Here is a 15,264-nt window from a genome sequence, read left to right on the forward strand (position 1 = left end):
ATGTCAATATATGTGTGTAATTTAGAACACATTTCTAGGGGTATGTCAATATATGTGTGTAATTTAGAACACATTGCTAGGGTTATCTCAATATATGTGTGTAATTTAGAACACATTGCTAGGGTTATGTGAATATATGTGTGTAATTTAGAACACATTTCTAGGGTTATGTCAATATATGTGTGTAATTTAGAACAAGTTGCTAGGGTTATGCTAATATATGTGTGTAATTTAGAACACATTGTGAGGGTTATGTAAATAAATTTGTGTAATTTAGAACACATTGCTAGGGTTATCTCAATATATGTGTGTAATTAAGAAAACATTGTAAGGGTTATGTCAATATATGTGTGTAATTTAGAACACATTGTTAGGGTTATGTTAATATATTTGTGTAATTTTCAACAACATATTTGGATCATTCGAATTGTCTTGTTAATTTCGAAAAAGTGGATTTTCTTATACAAAAAAATTTAGTAGTTCTTGTAAAACAGCTGCGCTTTTTTTGGTGTGTTTTTTGCACAATTTTGCGCACCATTTTCTTATCAAAACAAAACCAGTTTTGCAATCTTATGAAATAAAGTTATTTTTGCGTAATATGTAAATTAAGTCATAATTTTTGCCAGGATTTTGCGCATTTTTAAACTGAAAATGTGTTTTTTATCTTTCCAGTAGTATCGTGTCCTCCTTAGCTCAAAACATTATTTTCTATCAGTTTCTTTAATAAAATAAAGCTATTTTAAAAATCTTTCAGACTGATATCTTTTGCAGCTAGAATCAAGATTTTACATAGTATGATTAAGCCATATTTAGAGAATAACATTTTTAAATGTGGTAAAGTAATTGAGTTTTTGCCGCAAACTCTCATTTTATAATTTCTACATCTCTACAACCCATTATTGATATTTCAAACTATGATTTCTGTTAGATCATATATTTAAGGTTTAAAATATCAAAGGTTGAACCATCAGGTTTTAACAATTAAGGAACTTGGAAAATTTGAGTTTGTTGCAAAAACTCAGTTTCTTTATAAGATTTGTCTCTCCTATAAGCTTAAAAATACTGAATGTCTTTTCAGCGACTTTTATAAACCTTAAAACCAGATGTAGTAAGTGGTCTCTTCTTTCCCGATCGGAAATCCGTTGCGCGGCATTACAAGGCCGGAAATACGGGGCCGCAAATACAGGGCCGGAAACAGGGCCGGAAATACAGGGACGGAAATACAGGACCGGAAATTCAAGGCCGGAAATACAGGGCCGGAAACTCAGGGCCGGAAATACAGGACCGGAAATAAAGGGCTGGAAATACAAGGCCGGAAATACAGGGCCGGAAATACAGGGCCGGAAATACAGGGTCGGAAATACAGGACCGGAAATTCAAGGCCGGAAACTCAGGGCCGGAAATACAGGACCGGAAATAAAGGGCTGGAAATACAGGACCGGAAATACAGGGCTCGCATCTCGCAATATATATAGCGCACAATCAAAATCCACTTGTATTCTCCTCTGTTGGTGATTAAGTGAGTCCTTAATTTGAATGAAATGGTTATTGTGTTTGCATTGAACTTAATTGCAAATGAGTTTGATAACAATTTAGCCTACTCCCAATCCATCCTTTCCACTTCCTTATTCAAATATATATCAACATTATACATACAATATATATATAGATATATATACAAGGTGTGTATGAAGAATATTAGAGTTAGTTGTTTTACATTTCTTTTTGGTCTTCATGTTAATGGTTAAAAATATTAAATCTAAGTGTACAAAATATTTTTGATGCACACAGAAATTCGGCATTTTTTATGAAAAGTAACAATTCTTAAATATGATGGAAAAATATATTTTTTAAAACTGTTATACAAAAAATCCGCAGAAGATCTGCGTCAAATGTTACAATTGCAAATAATATAATGAATAAATTACAATTTGAATATAACATTGTTTAACTTAAAATTCCGATTTCTATGAATATTTTGTAATTAAATAAAATAAATTTTACAATCGATGACTGAGAGAGAAAAAGTTTTTGCGGATTTTTAATATTTGCAAAATTTGTGAGCTTTTTTAAAATATATTTTTCAACCTAAAAAAATACGGTTGTGTAAAGCAATATAAATCCTCATGGTTGTTTATTTTTACTCAGCCTGTATATAATCCATTTACATACTGTACAGACATATATATATAAATTATACCAGAACCAGAAGGAATAATGTAATATCATGATTATACATAAACTTCTGTATTACACCTTCCACCAAACCTTATCTGAACTTTTATGTTTTTCATTTTACAAAAAAATTTTCTTCTGGAAAAAAAACATAGCACAAACTTAAATTTCTATCTATCAACACACTCCTGTATGCTGAGTCCATTAGCGCCTGAATCAATCACGGTTCAGCCATGTGTTCGTTGTCTATTCTGAACCAATAGAAATAGTATGGCGGTAACATCTATCTTTCTATCTATCTCATTATCCAATTAGAGTTATGAATCCTTCAATCGGCGCTATTAGTAAATGGAAATACTTACTTCTACTGAAACTATGGTGAATTAACAATGATAGCATAAACCAAAAATATTTAAACTTTTAACACTAACGGAATTGTGTCTTTGCCACAATCTCAAATTTTCTAATTACTATATCTTTGCAACCTAAATGTGTTTGATATTTCAAACTTGGATTTTCTGATCCAATAGAATTCATAGATTGAAATATCCAAGGTCCACGACATTGGGTTGCAAAGATATAGAAATTAGAAAATTAGAGTTTGTGGCAAAGGTTAATTCATTAATTTAGATAAATATTGAATATTCTGCTACATCAGGTCACAATGTTAAAAGGATCAGTTTTGTTTTACAGCTTCCATTAATTTTATTAAAATTGTTCAACATTCTTATTTTTGTTTTTAAGTGTTTGAAACTATGATCTTTATTATGTTTGCTCTTATATGCAGTAACATGTTATAATTCTACTCCTCCCTGGAGTACAATAAAACCAAATTGGAGAAAACAATGTGTGAATATCCAAGGTTGTGATATGGGGGGGGGGGAAGTAGTTTTTCCCGTGACCCGTACGTGTCATTAGTAATTTTTTTTGTATTGAAATCTATCATGTTTTCAATCATAACTTATTTTATTAAATACCTAATTGGAACAACCAAACAAAATTTGAATTTCTAATATTTAACCAAATAAATTAGCTTTTCTCATATTACATGGGCGTATAATCTAAACTATAAATGAACTACGAGATAGCAAAGAGGTACCAGTGAAATCCTTTTCAATCTGTAAAGAAAAGAGCTGCATAGAAACTGGCTTGTTATGAATAAAAAAGTTTATGTTTTAAAAACAAATTTTATTTTGGACCCTAAACAAGAACGATCATTAATTTGGTTTCTTTCTGAATCGCCCCATTTTTTATCCACTACAGGATGCAAATATCTAAATTGCCCCTATAAATCTAAATTGCCCATATATAATATATCCAAATGTCAACATTCTTACTTGCTGCCCCCTTCAGCAAATTCCATTGTATTGCACAATTCGTAATTATTTTCCAAACTTTTTTTTGCTGTAATTATTATTTTTTACTATTTTATACTTTTTGAATTCATTAATGACTGGACTTTCTTTGGAAGCATGAATAATTTATACATTCTATATAAAGTCTGAATGGGCCAGGCCTAGGATTCTAAATATGTTTATTTACAAAGCTTTAATTACTAATTCATGAGAGAAAGTTAATACAAACAAGGATAGCATTAAGTATAATATCTATTTATGCTATTATTTGTAATAAGGGTTGTTAATGGATATTATTAAATGTGAAAAAGTTTTTGCAGGGATTTTTTTTTTTCAAGTTGGTTTGAGATCAAAATGAAAGTGTTTTCACACCAAACGTAATCAACTTAATCATTGGCAAATCGAAAAAGGGTACTTAATCGCCCTGTTGTAGGGTGAAAAAGTAATTTTATCACTCTACAACGAGATATGTTAGGTGTTAAATGTGAAATTTTATTAGCACGTGATAAACTTACTTTTTCTCCCAACCACGGGAAGTATTAGGTGTGTATAAATACCCTCAGCTCAAGATTGAACAAAATGCCATTTAAAAATTTGTACCATCTTCTTGTGCACTGTATAATAGTAAGTTCTATGATTTCAAAGGTTTTTCAAAAGTTGATAAAATTATGTTACGAATTGTTGATAAATCTATCGAAAACAAAATTCGTTTCACAAACCTGCAAAATGTTTTGCCAGAATTCCAGGCAAATTCATGATATACAAAATTCACACAATAAAAATTATCAAACCATATAATTTGGCACACAACAATTTTTACCGAAGAAAAACTCAAATGGGTCACTTACACAATTCATTTCAATTGGAATGAAACTGATTCTACTATCCTTAAACTCTAATACCCCAGTTCCTATATCTTTGCAACCTGAATTTCAAATTAATAGATCTTCGACGGTATAGATTATTTCGATAAATGGATTAAAATAGGAACGTTTAAGAAATCCGTTCCTTGTAATAAGCATCTGTTTTACGGTTTACTTATTGAAAACAATATATTACTCTTTCAGAGCTATATCAGGTATGTAGGGACACAAATTCGCACCATTAAAGTCGCAAAAATGTCATATTCTCCGTCTAGCTGTCTAGTTTGCAATGATATCAGATTATTTTGTTTCCTTGAGAGAAAATCATGAATATATATCGAGGTATTATAAAATGAATTCAAATAAACAATTTCCTGGCTTTGGATTATAAATTCCTTTGTGTCACATAAAAGGAGTTAAATCTATATAAACAGAGAATAGATAAAGAAACAGATCTCTTAGAAATATAAGTTGAAAGGTTTATTGAGAAAGGGATAAATTATTGCAAGGTTCAAATACATTCAATTCACTTTTTAAACATTTGTCTATTCTTTTCGTTTCCGTATATAGTACGACATACAAAACTGTGTAAGAAGAATACAAAATTCAAACAATTTTGTGTAAAAAAATTAAGTCTTTAATATACCATGTAAACTTTTAATATTTCAAACTTCAAACTTAGATTATTTGATCTAACAGAAATCCTAGTAAAAAAAGGTCTATATAATGATATTTGATTGCAAAGATATAAGAATTATAGACTCAAAGTTGCAATTAGACTCAATTCCTTTAATGAATGAATAAACATTCATATCTAATTTAAACTTTATCAGACAAAGCTTTCAAGGGTACAATTGTGAATCGCGCATTGCCATCTTTGTATGAAGGGTAACTTGAAATTACGCTTACAGTCCCTTTAAGATATTTAAATCAACAGTTTTCAATATTTTGATAAGCGAATTCCTTTGTACAACATCAAGGAAGTTTTTAGTGTAAACAGAGAATGGAGGAGAGGTTTCCGAATTGAACATTCAAATATGAATGATTTATGGGAAATTTAATTGTTTGTTCTATTTCGCTCTCAGAAGATCGATTCGTTTTTAGTGAAACACACAATCATACACAGTACACTCACACCCCGACACCCTAATAATATTCTAAAATATATAGATATTATGTTTAAATTTTTGAAATTTTTTATTTTCATAGGATTTTCCTCATAATTTACTTTGTTTAAAAGCTTTTGCAAAATAATGTTTTATTCTTTAAATGCACAAGCACCTTAAATATTAATTAAGATATTTACTTAATGAAAATTCTGATTATTTACAAGCAATTTATACTATCCTTTAAATATCTACAAGCAATTCATACGATGCTTATTCCCCTTTAAATGTTATCTTTTGTTAATTTAAATTTAAATTAAAATAACTTTTGAAAATTTAAATTAATATAAATTTTTTGATTTAAATAAATGTTTGAATGTTCATGTTATTATTCACAGTTTTTCAAGAAAACCAAAATAGCCTAGAATTGAATGTTTCAAACGATGCCTGAATGTTTAGGAAAACAGACATGATACAAGACCCAACGTCGTGTTAAAAAATAGAATTTATTCTTGTTTCTTGTTACAGTAAATATAAGATTTAAGTAATCCTTTGAATTGTACAAGAAGTCACACTAAAGTAAATTGTACATACGATTAAAATCTTTTATGTTTTCAATCATAACTTCTATTATTAAAGAGCTATCGAGAAGAACAAACATAGTTTGAATTCTTAATATGTAAATACAATAAATTGACCCCCCCCCCCAGCAGGAATAGGGTTAATATGTAAATACAATAAATTGACCCCCCCCCCCAGCAGGAATAGGGTTAATATGTAAATACAATAAATTTCTCACACTTCATGCTGAAAATCAAAACAAGAGGAGCTACGAGGTCACAAAGTCGAACCTGGCATGTCCTCCTGTCTAGTTGACAGTGACAATTTGTTCATAAAACCTTAACCTGCATTGTACTGTTTGACTCCACTAAAAGCATGTACAGCTTGCCAAAGTTGAGAAGTCCATATTCGTTGTCCGAAAATTCCTCATTCTAAACACAAACGCTTATAAACGTTGTCAATTAGTGCGATTTAATTTTCGTCTTCCAATTTTTTATATTATTGTACTTGCAGATAATGTTAATCACCCTATGTTATTGTTTTTATAATTATAATTGTATTCTGTATTTTGTAAAGAAGAAGAGTAAAACTGGAAGATATTAAAACAATGTGCTGCAAGTAAGAAAATACTGTATGTTTGTCCCATATAGGGACTAAAAACATATTCAACAGGGACCCTTCATGCATTTCCGATTCGCAAAGGTACCCTTCAAAATGTTATATTTCACCAGTGTCTGAAAGAATGATGACATTAGACTATTTTTGTCAATGCCTTAATGTGTTTAAATGAAAGGATACCGTTTTAAATATCGGATATACATGCCGCTCTTTAGCTGGGGGTTTACTGAATATTACGTCTAAGTCCCTTTCAGATTGCGTAAATCTAAATTTCATGAAGGATATGTCTATGTGAGAGAACAATTCAGATAACTAGATATCTAATGAATATGGATTCAGACTCAATAATTATATTCATTTCATTTATTGTATCTTTGATACTGTATCTTTCCTTTCCGTACTCATCATATACTCATAATCATCATATACTCATCATATACTCATCATATACACATCATATACTCATCATATACTCATCATATACTCATCATATACTAATCATATACTCATCATATACTAATCATATACTCATCATATACTCATCATATACTAATCTTATACTCATCATATACTAATCATATACTCATCATAAACTCATCATATACTCATCATATGCTCATCATATACTCATCATATATTCATCATATACTCATCATATACTCATCATATACTCATCATATACTCATCATATACTCATCATATACTCATCATATACTCATCATATACTCATCATTTACTCATCATATACGCATCATATACTCTTCATATACTCATCATATACTCTTCATATACATATCATATACTCATCATATACTCATCATATACTCATCATATACTCATCATATACTCATCATATACTCTTCATATACACATCATATACTCATCATATACTTATCATATACTCATCATATACTCATAATATACTCATCATATACTCTTCATATACACATCATAAACTCATCATATACTTATCATATACTCTTCATATACACATCATATAATCATCATATACTCATCATATACTCATCATATACTCATCATATACGCATCATATATATATACTCATCATATACTCATCATATACTCTTCATATACACATTATATACTCATCATATACTTATCATATACTCATCATATACTCATCATATACTCATCATATACTCTTCATATACACATCATATACGCATCATATATATATACTCATCATATACTCATCATATACTCTTCATATACACATTATATACTCATCATATACTTATCATATACTCATCATATACTCATCATATACTCATCATATACTCTTCATATACACATCATATACTCATCATATACTTATCATATACTCTTCATATGCTCATCATATACTCTTCATATACACATCATATACTCTTCATATACTCTTCATATACATATCATATACTCATCATATACTCATCATATACTTATCATATACTCATCATACTGATACTTCTGATACTATTGATACTTGACAGGGTACTTAAAAAAACAAATGCTTACAAAAAAGTCTCAACATTTTTTTTTCATTTGAAAGTTTAATTTTTTTCAATTTTTCTTTGAACCTTGTTGAAACAAAAATTTAATTTAAATTTCTCGTATTTCTTATTTTATTCTATTAAAAAATGTAGATTTGCTTGAAAGCCAAGACAAAGTTTTAATCAAAAGAAAATATATTTCTTTGGAAATTGTAGGAAAAGAGATAAAACAAATGATTTTAATAATTTAATTTATAATTTGTAATTTTCCGTAAACTCCAGTTTTAGGGAGAGTCCCCTTTAACCATATGGATATTAATGATGGAAATCCAGCCTTGAAAACAAAGTTTTTGCAAAAAAGATGATTGAAATTTCAAATTAACAGAGAATATATTTTTTCCAAAAGGATTTAGTAGATACTAGATTCAATGCTGTAAACATTAGATAAAGTCACATCATTTTCCATCTAATTTATGAAACTAAAATTGCCATGTTTAGGGGGTTAAAAAACTTTTTTTGTTGAGTTCTCTAAATTGAAACTTGAATGCGAAGAATTTGAGATATTGTTCCGACTTAAAATAAACAGTATAAAAATTTCCTAAAACAGAAAACATGGCAGGGGCAGATAAACCGTAGCTAGCTAGTTGATACGTGACAGACTTCCGATAAAATTGAGTATTTTATCTCGCAACAGCACTCCGGAGATAATAATATGGATTGATGTCAACTATGGGGAATATTGCTTGTTTATTTTTAAATTCAACGTCCTAGGACGTTGGGGCGTTTTTGACGGTTTTTGGAGTTTCAAAAAATTCCACAAAAATCTAAACACTGGCTTTGGTTAAACTATGCCAATTTTGACCCTGATAGAAAAAAGTATATGAAAAAGTATATGATAAAGTATATGAAAAAGTATATGAAAAAGTATATGAAAAAGTATATGAAAAAGTATATGAAAAAGTGTATGAAAAAGTATATGAAAAAGTATATGAAAAAGTATATGAAAAAGTATATGAAAAAGTATATAAAAAAGTATATGAAAAAACAACTCAAAAAAGATCCGAAAACGAATGTGTCAAAACGATGTCTTTTTCCCTTTTCTCATAGCATAAATATATTACCAAAGCGTTTACAAACCGCGTACAGCGCTAATTTGAAAATTAAAACGTAAATTGAAAAAAAACTCTGTATTTTTGGGGATCATGAAAGGGAGGCTTTGCCCAAAGCGTTTATTATATTCAGTTTAGTACATAAATTATTTGTTTGCAACTAAAACTAGTTAAACTTAAACTTGATAGAATAATACAAACAATACCTGTTTCCCTCCCGTTAATTGTATACCACCTCCCCTCCTTCTATATATATACTTTGCTGTCCTTCTGTTTGTTTGTTACCAATAAACGACAAAACGGCTGAACCGATCGAGCCCAAATTTTTTGTGGGACCTTACATGAATGAGACCATGGAAGGAACATCAAAATTGGAGGAAAAAATTACCTGAACATATAATTTTTTAAGGCACGCATTCAAATGAAAAATCCGCCAAAATTTAAAAATGGTTTAAAATGGTCGACTTTCAGAGCAACAGTCAAAAACTAAAATCATTTGAAGGAAAGGGGCCGCGAAGCGCCCTAAAAGCCCAGTAGTTGTATGTCACCTTGGATATAATGGTGAAAAATAAAGGATAAATAGTTGTGTGGAAGATATATTGAATTGACAATAACAACTGTAATAAAGCCTCTTCTTGGTCACTGTNACCACATAGATCCTGACGGCTATGAAAAGTTTCATCAATTTTCAATACTTCGTTAACTTTGAAGTGTTGCAACGCCTTGCTCTTTGATTTCATCTCATCTCACCTCACTCACTTATACGTACTTTGTTATAACCCTAGGCATGTACATTTTAAAACCATACACTTGCTTGTTGCTACATTTTTTTAGAAGAAATTGGCAAAATTCTCATCAATATTTCTCATCACTTTAAAAAAAAAACGAACCTTTGAACGAATGTTTGTAAATCATTTTGCTGTTTTAGAATTTAGATTTATTATTTTCGCGCATCCACAAGTCAATTATTTTGCTTTGTTGGGATAAGAATTGTTTTACAAAACATTTTTAGTTCTCAATAGTCTATACACATTAGCACAAATGTTTTTGCACAACTTGCACTAACTTTTATTTTACTAGATTTCGCACATTTTGCACTCACTTGTTAACTAGATTTTTAAAGCTGGCATCAATAGATTATGTTTTAAGAATTTGTTTGCGTTTACAAACATACCTGTAGTTGTACACTCATGCTGTCCTGCAGCAGTGCCAAGTCTGTTGTGTCCAAGGAACCGGAACTGTTCCCGAATAAGACCGCCATCTTGTTTTTGATTTGAGACGTCTTCGCTTCAAATCTTACATTTAAACCGTTTCTGTTTTCATTTTATCTGAAAACAATTAATTAAAGTGCATTTCTGAATGCATTTCTGGCATAAATTAGGCAAATTAATTTTCCAGGTAAGTTTCTTTTAATAATTATGTTAAAACACCGTTAAAGGGACAGACCGGCTATGTAAGGTAGTTAAACTGAATATGCAGTGTTGTGGACAAATTCTTTAGGATTCATTTGAGACATATAAAACATTTCCACGATGTATAATTACCGAGTTTGAGCATGCATAGTCGACGTTCAAAATCATGAATTTGGGTGGGTAGGTTTTCAGAATCGGTTTTTTTTTAAATTATTAAATAATGACGACGAAAAATAAAGTAAAATTATACAATAAACAAATTTGATGGTTAGGAACATATTTCTCAAAAGAAATTTGGCAATAAATCAATACTTGAATCAATTATATTGTTTTCATCATTATATTGAATTTCTTATTTTCTATGAATTTAGTCGCAGATTTCTACAATACAAATTCTTCAAATGTCGTCTTTTCAATAAAAATTCTTGAAAATCTGCAGAAAATCTTTGTGGATAATTGAGAAATTATCGAAAATAGTGGGGGGGGGGGGGGGGGACAGCAAATAAAAAAATGGTCAAAATTGAAAATTTACGAAATGCCATAGATTCTGGGAAATTTCTCAAATGCCTGGGAATCTAGTGAATTCCCTAAAAGCCTATCTGGGAAATTCTTCGGGTACTTGGTAAATTTCCCAAATAGCTGGGCATTTGAGAAATTTCCTTTTATTGGAAAATAAAAAACCCTCAGATTCTGTAAGGAATCTGGGAATTTCCCAAATAACCTGTGAATCTGGGGAATTCCCCAGATACCTGGGAATCATGGAGAATTCACCAAACACACAGAGGTTTGGGAAATTTTCCCAAATATCCAGTAATTCGAGAAATTTCCAAAATCTTAAAAATATACCACTCTCAAATTACCATAAGAATTTGGGAAATTTTTGGAATTTCTGAAATGCCTTGAAATCAGGGAAATTCTGCAATTATCTGAGAATCTGTGGAATTAATTTGGGAAATTTCCAAAATCTTAAAAAAATACCAAATGCCTGGGAATCTGGGAAATATTCAAATTACATGGACATCTAGGAAATTCACTAAATTCCCGGGAATCTGGGAAATTCCCCAAATGTCGGGAAATCTGGGAAATTCCTTAAATTCCTGGGAATCTGGGAAATTCTCAAATGCCTAGCTTTTTGGGAAAATTTCCTAAATTCCCATAGGATTTGGGAATTCCCCGATTATCCAGTCATATAATAAATTTCCAAAATCTGAAAAAATATACCACCCTCAAATTCCAAAAGGAAAATTTCGGGAATTCCCCAAATGCCTGGGAATCTGGGAAATTTCCCAAATACCTGGGAATCTGGGAAATTCACTAAATGCCTGGGAATCTGGGAGATTCACCAAATTCCTATTTTCATCAAAAGTAAAAATGCTTTTGGGTCATGGTGAATGGGACACTATATAGGCCCAAATGGTGAGGTATACATGTATGGGACACTATATAAACCCAAATGGGAATTTCTACGTGAATGGGACACTATAAATCCGAATAGGTATGGTCTACGTGATTAAAATGACCCTTTGTGAACCCGAATAGTTAGGTCTACGTGAATGGGACCCCAAATAAAATAAGTTCTACTTTAATGGGACACTATATAACCCGAATGGTTTGGTCTACATGAATGGGACACTATTTAGGTATAGGTGAATGAGACAGTATATATATAAACCCAAATTGTTAGGTATAGGTGAATGGGACACTATTTAAACCCAAATGGTTAGGGATAGGTAAATGTGACACTATATAAACCTTAATGGTATGGTCTACGTGAATGGGACAGTATAAATATAAACCCGAATTGTTAGGTATATGTGAATGGGACACTATTTAAACCCGAATGGTTAGGAATAGGTGAATGTGACCCTATTGTCAACCATTAACATTAAGCCCCCCCCCCCTCTATGTAATGTCGTCTTCAACCTAAAAGCTCCTCTCGGAGACGAGAAACCAAACCAAACAATTTCAGCCCGCTTCTCTTTGTTCTCCGACAACGGAATATAAACACTTTTACTAATTGTGAACCACTTCAAAGTTAAGCAAAGAATATTTTCATATAAAGAATTAGTTACTTTCCTTAACATTTAATTGTCACTCTTTTCAGAAGTTTTAATGTATAAAAAAGCGTCTTAGGACTCCCCGACAGTTTAACCCAAAAATACTCAAATAGATCGTAAGAATCTTTTCATTATAAATTCGTAAACCATTGTAATAATTATTTATCATTATTCATTTCATTTTTTTTTTAGGAAATAAAGAGTTTTCTGCATTATCGATTTTGATTTGAGGGTTATTCCGTTGTCTATCTGTTCATCGTCAGAATCTTGTTCCTATCCGACAACAACTATATATACCTTAATGGTAAGGTCTAAGTGATTGGGACAGTAAATATATAAACCCGAATTGTTAGGTATATGTGAATGGGACACTATTTAAACCCGAATGGTTAGAGATAGGTGAATGGGACACTATTTAGGTATAGGTGAATGTGACACTATATAAACCTTAATGGTAAGGTCTAAGTGAATGGGACAGTATATATATAAACCCGAATTGTTAGGTATATGTGAATGGGACACTATTTAAACCCGAATGGTTAGGTATAGGTGAATTGGACAGTATATATATAAACCCGAATGGTTAGGTATAGGTGAATGGGACAGTATATATATAAACCCGAATTGTTAGGTATATGTGAATGGGACACTATTTAAACCCGAATGATTAGGTATAGGTGAATGTGACACTATTAAAGCTTAATAGTTAGGTATAGGTGAATTTGACACTATAAAAGCATAATAGTTAGGTATAGGTGAATGTGCACTATAAAAACTGAATAGTTAGGTATAGGTGAATGTGACACTATAAAAGCTTAATAGTTAGGTATAATAGGTGAATGTGACACTATAAAAGCATAATAGTTAGGTCTACGTGAAAGTGACACTATAAAAGCATAATAGTTAGGTGTAGGTGAATGTGACACTATAAAAGCATAATAGTTAGGTATAGGTGAATGTGACACTATAAAAGCATAATAGTTAGGTCTACGTGAATGGGACACTAAAAAAGCTAAATAGTTAGGTATACGTGAATATGACACTATAAAGGCATAATAGTTAGGTATACGTGAATGTGACACTATAAAAGCTGAATAGTTAGGTCTACGTGAATATACTTCCTTTATCATTTTTTGGCGACACGCAATATTGTCTTCTAATAGAACAGTCTGTCATCGTTAGTCCATTATGTATTTATTCCTAAATATATATATGGTTCAATAATAGAGCTAGTCCATGTATTTATACATTTACTACATGTATGGGAGCAGAGTCATAGAGTAGTCATTGGAGCAGGATTATAGAGCAGGCATTGGAGCAGGGTCACAGAGCAGGCATTGGAGCAGGGTCATAGAGCAGGCATTGGAGCAGGATCATAGAGCAGGCATTGGAGCAGGATCATAGAGCAGTTATTGGAGCAGGATCATAGAGCAGTCATTTGAGAAGGATCATAGAGCAGTCATTAGAGCAGGATCATAGAGCAGTTATTGGAGCAGGATTATAGAACAGTCATTTGAGCAGGATCATAGAACTGACATTGGGGCAGGATCATAGAGCAGTTATTGGAGAAGGATCATAGTTTAGGCATTGGAGCAGGATCATAGAGCAGTAATTAGAGCAGGATCATAAAGCAGGCATTGGAGAAGGGTCATAGAGCAGGCATTGGAGCAGGATCATAGAGCAGTTATTAGAGCAGGATCATGGAGAAGACATTGGAGAAGGATTATAGAACAGTCATTTGAGCAGGATCATAAAACAGGCATTGGGGCAGGATCATAGAACGTCATTGAAGCAGGATCATAAAGCAGTCACTGGAGCATGATCACGGGGCAGACATTGGAACAGGGTCATAGGGTAGTCATTGGAGCGTGGTCATATAGTATTCATTGGATCAGGATCATAGAGCAGTCATTGGATCAGGATCAAAGAGCATTCATTGGAGCAGGATCATTGGAGTAGTCATTGGAGTAGGATCATAGACAGTCATTGGAGTAGGATCATAGAGCAGTCATTGGAGTAGGATCATAGAGTAGCATAACCTCCAATGTATAATGTGTAATGTGTATTGTATATTTAAAATGTATAATATGCATGTAAATTGTATAATATGTAATGTGTATTGTATAATATGTAATGTGTATTGTAAATATATAAAATGTATAATATGCATGTAAATTGCAAATATGTAATGTGTATTGTATATATGAAATGTATAATATGCATGTAAATTGTATAATATGTAATGTGTATAGTTACAGTATATGTAAAATGTATAATATGCATGTAAATTGTATAACGTATAATGAATATGATTTACTGAAGAATGTTCGTGTTGTAGGGCCGATAAACAAACCATGTTTTTCTAATTATAAGATTTGGAACAAATATTATAGAAACATATATTGCATACAAATATAGGTCCCGGTTTGGTTTATTTAAAATATGTTTGATAAACATGTATGATGTTTAACGAGGTTATAAAGTGCTTAACAAAGATATAATTAAAGTTTTAAAC

The 15,264-nt window shown here is 31.2% G+C and overlaps 1 protein-coding gene across 1 annotated transcript in view; it reads right to left on the bottom strand.

Annotated features, from left to right (window-relative positions):
• LOC111697865 (alpha-2C adrenergic receptor) overlaps nucleotides 1-10,604 on the bottom strand; it is a 76,422-nt gene extending 65,818 nt beyond the window's left edge. Inside the window, exons 1-2 of the mRNA XM_023468000.1 lie at nucleotides 10,455-10,604; nucleotides 6,405-6,491 (exon numbers count right to left, since the gene is read on the bottom strand). Of these exons, the coding sequence (XP_023323768.1) occupies nucleotides 6,405-6,491; nucleotides 10,455-10,541 (174 nt within the window). The 5' untranslated portion in view covers nucleotides 10,542-10,604. The remainder of the gene's footprint in view (nucleotides 1-6,404; nucleotides 6,492-10,454) is intronic.
• Nucleotides 10,605-15,264: the final 4,660 nt, after the last annotated feature.

This window comes from Eurytemora carolleeae, unplaced genomic scaffold (genome assembly GCF_000591075.1).
Source record: "Eurytemora carolleeae unplaced genomic scaffold, Eaff_2.0 scaffold285, whole genome shotgun sequence".
NCBI lineage: Eukaryota > Metazoa > Arthropoda > Copepoda > Calanoida > Temoridae > Eurytemora > Eurytemora carolleeae.